A 12,195-nucleotide genomic window follows, 5' to 3' on the forward strand; every position below is an offset into this window, starting at 1 on the left:
TCTTTGTTTAAAACTATGATTGATTTAGCAGGGTTTGCTTAGAGAAAAGGTCCTATCAGTATGTGTGTGTACTAACTGCTTAGTGACTTCAAAATAACCTTGTAGTGGAAGGGAGGTGTTGCTTCTGATTAAAAACTAGAAAGTCCTAACGTTTCACGGTTAAACACACACGGAGGATCGAACACAATAGTATAAATGAAAGGAAATTAACAACAGAACAGAATGTTCAGTGTTTGCCCAGGTTCTGAGGTAGAGATCTGAGAGGTTTTAAACAGGGCTCTTACTGCTGGAGCTTGGGTCGTGTTCAGTAGGCATGCCATGGAAGAAAATAGTGGAAAGGTACCAACCGGACTTGTCCAATAAGAAATGTTCATTTTTATTTCCCATTGCAAAATGTTTTGCTATGGTGTGCACTAATGAACACGACCCCATTGCTAGTACATGTAGCCTACTGTATGTTGCAAGAAAAAGTCACAGAGCTTGATGTAGAATAAACCTTTAAATAAATTGTTTGACATTAGTTTCACATATTAAAATAATATTTTCAACCATTTCCACTCATGTTGGCTTGCTCTGGTAATTTATTGGCTAACAGTAGGCACAAAGAGAGGAGGCTCAGCTCAGGCCACAAACCAACATGGGACTACAAAACAAGAGTGGTCAGAAAAATCAGGGTCGGTCTGGGGGTCGGTCTGAGAAATGTAGCTGCACCATACTACTGTAGCAATCAGACCTATAGGATGCCATATCCTTCACGTTAACATACACACATGTATTGTAAGTACAAGAATGTTTGTGCATTTACTGAAAAGCCGGTGTGTTGGAACTGTACATGTGTTGTGTGTTAGGGCTGGTGCAGAATTGTTTGAATTAATGTAGGATCTTAGTCATTCGGTTTACTGCCCTTGTGTGTTGTTGGTCCAATGTGTTGATCCAATGTATTATGAGCATTGACTTAAATAAATATACATTCTAAGAGACATTTGGTCTATGTCTCAAATGTCACCCTATTCCCTATGTAGTTTACTACTTTTGACTAGGGCCCATAAGGCTTTTGACCATGGTTATTGCTAACCAGGCTGAAATTATGAAGAGTATGTTTGGTTGGCATAACGACAACATGTACAACACAGAACATTCAATGATGCTAGTGTTGCCATTTATACAATTCAGTAAAAACATTACAGCTTGTTATTAAGTCAAACATTCAATAAATCCCAAAAATGTAATGTTGAAGAAATCCACAAATAAAAAACAACATTGGAATGTCCAAGTGTTAAAAGCTATTATAAATAGCACTTAAACTTTTAGCCAAAAAATTAAGACAAAAGTAGTCACAAACAATAACAAAACATGAGTTAAGGTAGTCACAAACAAGTTAAACAAAACAAACATAAAATGACACAAAAAAATGCAAATGACAAAAATGGGACAAAATTGAAATCCCAATAAAATGTCCAACATTTTGACACCTACCGGTTCTATTTTCATTTGTGATTTGGTGATTTCAATGCACTTGAGCATCCTTCACAAAAAAATCTACTGTTTCAAAAGTATAACAGCAAAGATTTACAGTAGTATCTGCAACACCTTTGGAATCAAATACGGACGGACACGGGGAGCTAAAAATGTCCTAAGATTCCTTTATCTTGTTTTAGTCTAAATCCAAAATACTACATTTACAATCTTGAGTCTAATACCACATAACATTTAACCTTTACTATCCTACTGCAGCAGTACAATATGTGATATTTTAATTTACTGAACACCTAATGGTGCTGGAGGGCCAGTGGGAGGCACTCTTTCCTCTGGTCTAAAAAAATATCCCAATGCCCCAGGGCAGTGATTGGGGACACTGCCCTGTGTAGGGTGCCGTCTTTCGGATGGGACGTTAAAACGGGTGTCCTGACTCTCTGAGGTCATTAAAGATCCCATGGCACTTATCGTAAGATTAGGGGTGTTAACCCCAGTGTTCTGTCTAAATTACCAATCTGGCCCTCTAACCATCACGGTCACCTAATAATCCCCAGTTTACAATTGGCTCATTCATCCCCCTCCTCTCCCCTGTAACTATTCCCCAGGTTGTTGCTGCAAATGAGAACATGTTCTCAGTCAACTTACCTGGTAAAATAACAGATAAATAAAATAAAAATCTATTGATATTATTCCAAAGACTGTTGCAAATATCAGTGCTCACATTGATTCATAGTAGTCATACTGATCTAGGAATAGGTCCATATACTCTGTTATCTATGATACTCTAAGTCAAAACAGATCCTATATCAGCACTCCTACTCTGAGATGCTTTGTGAATACATACAGTACCAGTCAAAAGTTTGGAAACACCTACTCATTCAAGGTTTTTATTTATTTTTACTATTTTCTACATTGTAGAATAATAGAAGACATCAAAACGATGAAATAACACATATGGAATCATGTAGTAACAAAAAAAAAGTTAAACAAATCAAATTATATTTTAGATTTGAGACTCTTCAATGTAGCCACCCTTTGCCTTGATGACAGGTTTGCACTCTTGGCATTCTCTCAACTAGCTTCACCTGGAATTCTTTTCCAGCAATCTTGAAGGAGTTCCCACATATACTGAGCACTTGTTGGATGCTTATCCTTCACTCTGCGGTCCAACTCATCCCAAGCCATCTCAAATGGGTTGAGATCGGGTGATTGACTCATCAGACCAAAGGACAGATTTCCATTGCTCATGTTTGTTGGCCCTAGCAAGTCTCTTCTTATTATTAGTGTCCCTTCTGTGTCTGTTACTTGAACTCCGTGAAGCATTTATTTGGGCTGCAATGAGAGGTGCAGTTAACTCTAATGAACTTCTGCAGCAAAGATAACTCTGGGTCTTCCTTTCCTGTGGCAGTCCTCATGAGAGACAGTTTCATCATAGCGCTTGATGGTATTCGAGCTGTTCTTGCAATAATATGGACCTGGTCTTTTACCAAATAGGGCTATCGTCTCTATATCACCCCTACCTTGTCACAACACAACTGATTGGCTCAAACCCATTAATTCCACAGATTCATTTAACAAGGCACACCTGTTAATTGAAATGCATTCCTTCCTGAAGCACCTCCCACAAGTTGGATTGGCTTGATGGGCACTTCTTACGTACCATACGGTCAAGCTGCTCCCACAACAGCTCAATAGGGTTGAGATCCGGTGACTGTGCTGGCCACCCCATTATAGACAGAATACCAGCTGACTGCTTCTTCCCTAAATAGTTATTGCATAGTTTGGAGCTGTGCTTTGGGCCATTATCCTGTTGTAGGAGGAAATTGGCTCCAATTAAGCGCCATCCACAGGGTATGGCATGGTGTTGCAAAATGGAGTGATAGCCTTCGTTCTTCAAGATCCCTTTTACCTTGTACAAATCTCCAACTTTACCACCACCAAAGCACCCTCAGACCATCACATTGCCTCCACCATGCTTGACAGATGGCGTCAAGCACACCTTCAGGAGCTTTTCATTTTTTCTGAGTCTCACGAATACCTAGGATAGGATAAAGCAATCCTTCTCACCCCCCCCCCTTAAATGATTTAGATGCACTATTGTAAAGTGGCTGTTCCACTGATGTCAGAAGGTGAATTCACCAATTTGTAAGTCGCTCCGGATAAGAGCGTCTGCTAAATGACTTAAATGTAAATGTAATGAATGTTCTTCTTTCTGATCCGAACACCAAACGTAGATTTGTCTGTCCATAACACTTCTTTCCAATCTTCCTTCTGTCCAGTGTCTGTGTTCTTTTGCCCATCTTTTATTTTTATTGGCCAGTCTGAGATATGGCTTTTTCTTTGCAACTGGCTAGAAGGCCAGCATCCTGGAACCATACTGTCTGTCTGGTATGCTAATGTATGGCAGATAGGTAAACATTGAAAAACTTCTCTGACTAATAAAATGGTCTCTCTCATACACACTTCTCTCAGGAAACTGTCCTATAAAAACATTATAGGGTTAAGCCTGCACTGTCTCAATGGATAGTTAGCACCTCTTAGATGGATCTAAAGATGTTCCACTCTCCTCATGTTCTACATTGTCTGCATCCCAAATTCCTTTATAGTGCACTACATTTTGTCAAAGGTTGTGCACTATAAAGGGAATAGGGTGCCATTTGGGACGCATCCAGTAGCTTCTCTCCCAGCTAGACACACACTGAGGCAGACATGCTTTCCGTTCTTACGTATTAAGACATAAAATCAGACAAGTCACAGCAAAAGTTTGTTAGCTTGTAAATTGGCCATTAGAGTAGAGCTCGAGCTGTGGCTACTGTTATCATTGTTGACTTACTCTCTTTGGACAAAGAACACTGTGGTTGTTGCCACAGATTGGGCTTCTTGCCTACAAAGGAAATATAATCATCAGTTAAATTGCAAATGCCACCACATTCCCTATATTGTGCACTTCTTTTGAACAGAGCCGTAGTGGATCTATGGCAGTACAAGCCAAGCCTGTACATCACATCCTCCTTAATCCTCTTCCTGTTACTGCTTCTCAGGACAGAGATCAGCTCAACCAAGTTTCTCCCAACACAACACATACCTGTCCCCAGCGCTACCCATCCCCTCTCTCTCTTCCCTCCATCTTCTTCCTCCCTCTCTCAGGGCCTTCGGAAACTCCTTACACCACACTCAGGTGTTCAGACTTCAGAGGACAGCCCACAAGGTTCTCCAACACACACACACACACACACACCTTCTCGGCTCACAGAAGAAGCCACTCTCTTATCTGGATATGTGTGTGCAAGAGCGTGTGAATATATATAGAACAGTTTGTTTGTAACGGTTAACTTGTTTGTTCAGGTGTGGTTTGTTAATGCCATCGGGCTGGTGTTATACACAACTGTCATCAAGTAGTGGCTCCTTGCCCTCTGCCCCGCTACTGGGAGGGCTGTGTGAGTGGCTCTGGGCTACGCTGCTGTATTTCTTGTAGCCTCCTGGTCGGACCCCCGGGCCACCGTACTCTGGGATGAAGAGGGCTACTAACAAAGAGAGTAGTACGGAGCACGCCCCAAACAGGAAGGGAGGGCCGGGGATGATGGAACTCTGGAGGCGAGAATACATATGTGATTGTTAGTAAATGTGTGAGTTTGTTGCTTTATTCACACTATAGGGCCAACCTGATCTGTACTGCACTGGCTCAGACATCTTCTTTTTACATTGTCCTTTCATCCATTCTATGGTGGAGAGATAACCAGGCCAGCCCAGTACAGCTCAACTTGTATTGGCCCTATTGTGTGAATTAGGGTTGTGTGTGTGTGTCCTGTCCTTCCTAGTCTCACCTCGTCTGTGGGGTTGGCCATTTTGGGCTTGGGTTCTTTCCCAGGGCTGTCTACTGCATCCAGATCAGTCAGCTCCATGTGGAACAGATAGAAGATGAAACCATAGAATGCTGGGCCCAGACAGTTACACAGACCACGGATACCTGTTATCATCCCCTGGACCACATCTAGAGAAAGACAATGAAGAGGTTACACAATGATCGAACACAGTAAATATACTACAAATTAAGGTGGTCCATTGCAATAAACAAGCTGAACTTTGCACGTACCACCGTGATAACGCTGGCTTACTTAAAATGCTGCTAAACGGGGGATTACATGAACCTGCACGTTAAAGCAAACTTGATTTCAACCAAAACCCCTCAAGGATAAACCAGCAGTTCAGTTGAGGGTCAAGTGATTATAATAACAGACAGCTGCTTCTAGGTTACATTTTACATTTTCACAAAAAATAAATGTTGACTACATTTTCATTTGATAAAAAAATAGGCCTTTATAATCTAACTTAATCAAGATTGACTTGATTTAGTTACACATTTGAAATATGGACAGTCCAGGGATATTTTACACCCAATCGTGATAAGAACTGACCATAACACACATTTTTACTTTAAAGACAGTTGTCAGGGTAGCCTAGTGGTTAGAGCGTTGGACTACAAACCGAAAGGTTGCAAGATTGAATCCTGAGCTGAGAAGGTAAAAATCTGCCCCTGAACAAGGCAGTTAACCCACTGTTTCTAGGCTGTCATTGAAAATAAGAATTGGTTCTGACTTGCCTAGTTAAATAAAGGTAAAATAAAAAATGCAATGGATTAAATAAATGTGGAAAATAATAAGAGTAGGCTAGATCAACATTAGTTTTTAATTCGTAAACAAGGAAATAAGCCTACTTTATTTCAGTTATACGGAATGATTGTCAAACAGATCAAAATCGCCCTTAGTCCGCCCAAAAAGTAGGATTAAGTTGTTTCCGATGATAATACCCACCAGAGGGCGAAATGATTTGAAAAGTGCTTGATACAATAGCAAGCAGGATTAAGGTAACAGAGAGCGGTAATGAGGTGACCAATAAAGATTGCAATTGAGATAAACTGTGCGGGTGAATTTAGCTCATATTGACGGTGTAACGAGAGATCTGCTGGCGATAATCTGGTGGCCATCGATGGTTGCAATAGATCCAAAGGCTTTATAGGGCATTCATAACACCTTCACAAGGACGAGATGAACGCTTCAGAAATAATTTATAAGCTCACCATTGGGGTTGAAATCATTAGAGCATGTAGTAGTAGACAAACATTTCAGATCTGAAAAAAGGGGGGACAATTTCTGATGAGGGCAGTCTTATATTGGTATGTGGTAGTAGTAGCTCACCCTGCTGGTCTGAGTCTGCATTGCGAGACAGGATGGCACTAATAACTGGGAAGGTGATGCTAGACATGGCCGCTACCGCTCCTGCTGCCCACGTCATCCTAACGGGAGAGAGAAAACACAATTCCATTTTCCCGACCATTTATATGTGTGTGTGTGCGCCGAGAGACACCTCAGCTCAAACCAAACAATTGCTGTAGAAAAATGTGGTTTTCATTTGAGGTAATTCTTTAACAAAGTATTTTCCAACTCCGGAGAGGAATCAGCAGGCAACAAATCAGACTGTACACACACAGTACACTGAAAAGGTCATATAGTCAGGAGGTGGAAACATGGAAATCCTCCTCACAGACTGATATCACAGAGACAGGACTAATCTGGCCTGTATTCAACCTCTCTTCAATGCATCTATCAGAGTCAACACTAACAACAGTAACCATAATAAGACAACATTCAGAGCATCAGGACTGCATCAGGACTACTTTCTTTCCCCTGTCCTCGCAGTCCCCTGGTTCAAACCATTAACAATAGATTAGTGTTAAAGCCAGAACAATAAAGTCAAAATCAACTGTCCTCTGCTGACCCCATGATAAAGGATCCTCGCAGTGTGACCTGTTCAGTGCTGTGGATCATTGGGGTACACTAGATACAATGCTCTGGTCAGTGAACTGTATTGTTGCTGGTGTTATGCTGCGCTCTAATGGCCTGACAGGATAGCGCCGTTTAATGCGACACGATATACTTTGTCAAGTCATGGAAATTGTAGTCCCATTTCATTTTGAGTTGATTAGAAGAAAAGAAAGCAATGTCTGATCACTGTCTGCTCCACAAAACATGGTGCTTAAAGGGGTTATTGTGACCAATATGTTATTGTAAGGCCTGGGTCAAGATTAGTGATAGGGACAGTACATTAAAAGGTAGTTGGTATTGACCATGGTTGTGATCCGAAGCCATACCAGGCCAGCTGTAATATCTGGAAGCCCAGGCCCAGTAGGATGGTGTTCTTATTCGCTATGGAGCGCATCAGGATCCCGAGAACCAACGTCTGACACAGAGAACACAGCAGGTAATCTATCAATCAATCATTTATTTATTACAGATATGTCAACAACTCTAGGACTTCCGAGGACTCTAGGACTTTACAACTCAGGTCACCAACCTGAGCCACAATGGAGAGGATGCCCACCACAGCGATGAAGGCTGCAACTGTCTCTGACCTGAACCTTATCACCTGGGGAGAATATACAGTTTAGAGGAGACATACAGTATTTACACTGAACAAAAATATAAAACGCAACATGTAAAGTGTTGGTCCTATGTTTCATGAGCTGAAATAAAAGATCCCAAAAATGTAATATACGCACAAAAAGCTTATTTCTCAAATTTGTTTAAATCCCTGTTTGTGAGCATTTCTCCTTTGTCAAAATAATCCATCCACCTGACAGGTGTGGCATATCAAGGAGCTGATTAAATCAAATCAAATGTATTTATATAGCCATTTGTACATCAGCTGATATCTCAAAGTGCTGTAGAGAAACCCAGCCTAAAACCCCAAACAGCAAGCAATGCAGGTGTAGAAGCACGGTGGCTAGGAAAAACTCCCTAGAAAGGCCAAAACCTAGGAAGAAACCAAGAGAGGAACCAGGCTATGTGGGGGTGGCCAGTCCTCTTCTGGCTGTGCCGGGTGGAGATTATACAGAACATGGCCAAGATGTTCAAATGTTCATAAATGACCAGCATGGTCAAATAATAATAATCCTGACCCCTCCTGTCTCAGCCTCCAGTATTTATGCTGCAGTAGTTTATGTGTCGGGGGGCTAGGGTCAGTTTGTTATATCTGGAGTACTTCTCCTGTCCTATCCGGTGTCCTGTGTGAATTTATGTATGCTCTCTCTAATTCTCTCTTTCTCTCTCTCTCTCTCAGAGGACCTGAGCCCTAGGACCATGCCTCAGGACTACCTGGCATGATGACTCCTTGCTGTCCCCAGTCCACCTGGCCGTGCTGGTACGGTACGGTACGTACCAGTCAAAAGTTTGGACACACCTACGCATTCAAGGGTTTTACTTTATTTTTTACTATTTATAGTAATAGCGATAGTGAAGACATCAAAACTATGAAATAACACACATGGAATAACCAAAATGTCACGAATATTACCGAAGGTGACTCCCCTTCTTGTTCGGGTGGCGCTCGATGGTCGTCGTCGCCGGTCTACTAGCTATCACCGATCCGTTGTTCTGTGTTCCTTTGGTTTTGTCTGATTGGTATCACCTGTTTCTTGTTTGGTTGTTAGGGTAGGGTTATATATAGTTTGTTCAGCCCGCTTCTGTTTCGTGCGTGCTTGTTCGTCTGTTCTATGTTTGAGTGTATTTTGTTTGTATTTTGGGTTTCACGCTGTCCGTTAATATTGCTGATCATTTGTTTTCCTACTTTTGTTCATGTTATTTTTCCGGGACATTAAAGCGTGTTTTTTCCCCACATCTTTTGCTCTCTGCGCCTGACTCCACACCTCCTCACTCATTTATTCGTAACACAAAAGTGTTCAACAAATCAAAATATGTACGTATGTATGCATGTAAATATACACATATATATGGCAGCTTCATTAAATAGTACCCACTAAACACCAGTCTCAACGTCAAAGTGACTCCGGGATGCTGGCCTTCTAGGCAGAGTTGCAAAGAAAAGATTTAGAACAAAGTTATTTGTTTCTGGCCATTATGAGCCTGTAATCGAACCCACAAATGCTGATGCTCCAGATACTCAACTAGTCCAAAGGCCAGTTGTATTGCTTCTTTAAGAACAACAATTTTCAGCTGTGCTAACATAATTGCAAATGGGTTTTCTAATTATCAATTAGCCTTTTAAAATGATAAACTTGGATTAGTTAACACAACGTGGCATTGGAACACAGGAGCGATCGTTGCTGATAATGGGCCTCTGTACGCCAATGTAGATATTCCATAGATAGATATTCCATAAAAAATTTGCCATTTAGCCAGCTACAATAGTCATTTACTAAATTAAGAATGTCTACACTGTATTTCTGATCAATTTATTAAGTTATTTTAGAAATGGACAAAAAAACAAGAAGTGCTTTTCTTTGAAAAACAAGGACCTTTCTAAGTGACCCCAAAATATCGCACACGGTCAGTTCCAATACCATATTTACAATGTGCAGGGATTCTGGAGTGATAAGGGTAGAAAGCTATGTACAATGTTACATTTTACATGTATTTAATAAAAAAGGAAAAGCTGGAATGTCTTGAGTAAATAAGCATTCAACCCCTTTGTTATTGCAAGACTAAATAAGTTCAGGAGTAAAAACGTGCTTAACAAGGCACATATAAATTGTCAGCCATTTTGATGAGTCATGCATGGCCACGCAATCGTGGGTGAACAGGGAGTACAGGAGGGGACTAAGCACACACCCCTGTCAGAGTTGCGGTGGTGATGTTGCCTACCCCCCACCTGGGGTAGGCCTGTCAGGAAGTCCAAGATTAAGTTTCAGAGGGAGGTGTTCAGTCCCAGGTCCTAAACTTGGTGAAGGGCTTGGAGGGATCAATGGTGTTGAACGCTGAGCTGTAGTCAATGAACACCATTCTCACATAGGTATTCCTCTTATAAGGGTGGATGAAGACAATGTGGAGTACAATTGGGATTTCGCCGTTTATGGATCTATTGGGACGGTACACAAATTGGAATGGGTCTAGGGTGTCTGGGATGATGTGTACCATAACCAGCTTTTCAAAGCACTTCATGATTACATATGTGAGTGCTACAGGGCGGAAGTCCTTGTGCCATGCTGCCTTAGAGTTCTTGGGAACAGGAATGATGTTGGTCAGTTTAAAACGTGTGGGGATTACAGACTGGGACAAGGAGAGGTTGAACATGACATACCCTGCGCATGCTGAGAACGCGCCGAGATTACTGTTCGGCCCCCTGCCTTGACAGTGCTCAGCTGATTAAAGACTTCACTCACGTCGACCTTGGAGAGCGAGAACATCCAGTCCTCCGGGTCGGTGGGGGCCCTCACGCATAGCGTTTTTATCGTCGAAGTGTGCATAAAATGCATTGAGTTCGTCTGGCAGATCACGGCTGGGTTTTCCTTTGTAATCCGTAATGTACTGAAGCTCCTGTTACAGGTGGTGGGCATAGAAGCCTGTGTAATATGATTCCACTTTATTCCTATATGGTCCTTTTACTCGTTTGAGGACTCTGCGAAGGTCGTAGCGGGACTTCTTATACTTGTTCCTGCCCTCAGTCATAACCTTAGGGTTGTCTGCGATAGCCCTGTCCTTTAGTCTAGCACCAACCTCGGGGTTAATCCAGGGTTTTTTAATTGGGGAAGCATCGAATCTTCAATGTGGGGATAACGTTGCCGATGCATTTCCTAACGAAGCTGGTGACGGTGATGTAATCGGTCGGAGTCTCAAAACATAATCCAATCAGCGCTAAAAAAAAAAGCAGTCCTGTAGCATAATCTCTGATTTTGATGACCATTTATTTTCTCAATGGAGCGAGTCACTGGTACTTCCTGTTTGAGCTCCTGCACTGTAGTGCTTTTTTTTTTTTTTTTTACATTAAAATCACTATGAATTGTGGGTTGAATGCTGTAACACAGAATAAAACAATTAATAAAAGTCCCATGATGATTATTCACATTACATTAATAAAATAGTTCAGTTGTTGTGTATACTACATTTGTTTTATTTGATGACTATTTAATTCAAAGTCATCCAATTTGTAAGTCGCTCTGGATAAGAGCGTCTGCTAAATGACTTAAATGTAAATCTCATCTCTATAGAGCTGCTGCCTATGCTGTAGAGCTGCTGCCTTCAAAGTAAATAAGACATACTTTTATGACTGTTGAATACCAACCATCAATCACTTCGATCATATATTTTCAGGTAGATACCTTGGGAAGCAACAGTTGCTCTCTATATCACCTCATGATTGCGCATTCTTCTCTCTTCTGTAGCAGGTGTAAAAGAAACAGACCGGACAAGTATATGCGCAGTGGATTATGGTCATTGTAGTTAGTTTAGCTCAAAAAAAGTAACTATTTAGAATATTGGTCTGTTGGTAACAACAACTCCCTACTACATGTGCGCATTGAGCTCACAGAGAAAAACAGAACGAAATGGAATTCAAATTATTGAACCAACGTTGGTCAATTCGTTGTTTAAAAAAAACTCAGCACTAGTAAACAGGAAGCAGGAGTATGGAGTCATGATTGGATTTGCAGAATGGGGGAAGAGTATATATACATAAACCCATTGGGTCAAAAGTAGTGTACTTTAAAGGGAATATTGTGCAATTTGTGACATAGACAGTGGGTCCAACTAGTCTTTCTTGTTCTCTAACTGAGTAGTTCTCATTGGGACAGAACAGACCATGTTGTTGACACTAGAACAACAGTAGCCCAACTTGGCCACATTCTGAGGAAGTTAAGTTGGAAAAAGGCAATCCAACAAACTCCCCCAGTAGGTGAATTTACAGATATGACCACATTGTGGTATTTTT

At 41.3% G+C, this 12,195-nt stretch overlaps 1 protein-coding gene across 1 annotated transcript; it reads right to left on the minus strand.

Annotated features, from left to right (window-relative positions):
• Positions 1-3,680: 3,680 nt before the first annotated feature.
• LOC135558907 (hippocampus abundant transcript 1 protein-like) lies at positions 3,681-11,241 on the minus strand. The gene is made up of 6 exons (XM_064993120.1): positions 10,652-11,241; positions 7,828-7,899; positions 7,625-7,713; positions 6,672-6,769; positions 5,301-5,467; positions 3,681-5,064 (listed from the first exon to the last, which is right to left on the minus strand). The coding sequence occupies exons 1-6, from the start codon at positions 10,823-10,825 to the stop codon at positions 4,852-4,854; spliced, it is 813 nt and encodes a 270-aa protein (XP_064849192.1). The 5' UTR covers positions 10,826-11,241; the 3' UTR covers positions 3,681-4,851.
• Positions 11,242-12,195: the final 954 nt, after the last annotated feature.

The sequence above is a fragment of the Oncorhynchus masou genome, chromosome 17 (genome assembly GCF_036934945.1).
Source record: "Oncorhynchus masou masou isolate Uvic2021 chromosome 17, UVic_Omas_1.1, whole genome shotgun sequence".
NCBI lineage: Eukaryota > Metazoa > Chordata > Actinopteri > Salmoniformes > Salmonidae > Oncorhynchus > Oncorhynchus masou.

What these genes read in the sequence shown, in the direction of transcription:
- LOC135558907 (XM_064993120.1), bottom strand. Translation starts at nt 10,825, where the DNA reads ATGCCCACCACCTGTAACAGGAGCTTCAGTACATTACGGATTACAAAG. An exon ending in TCCTCTCCATTGTGGCTCAG is followed by an intron (nt 7,714 to 7,827) that starts GTTGGTGACCTG and finishes TCTCTGTGTCAG; the next exon opens with ACGTTGGTTCTCGGGATCCT. An exon ending in TGCAGACTCAGACCAGCAGG is followed by an intron (nt 5,468 to 6,671) that starts GTGAGCTACTAC and finishes GTCTTTCTCTAG; the next exon opens with ATGTGGTCCAGGGGATGATA.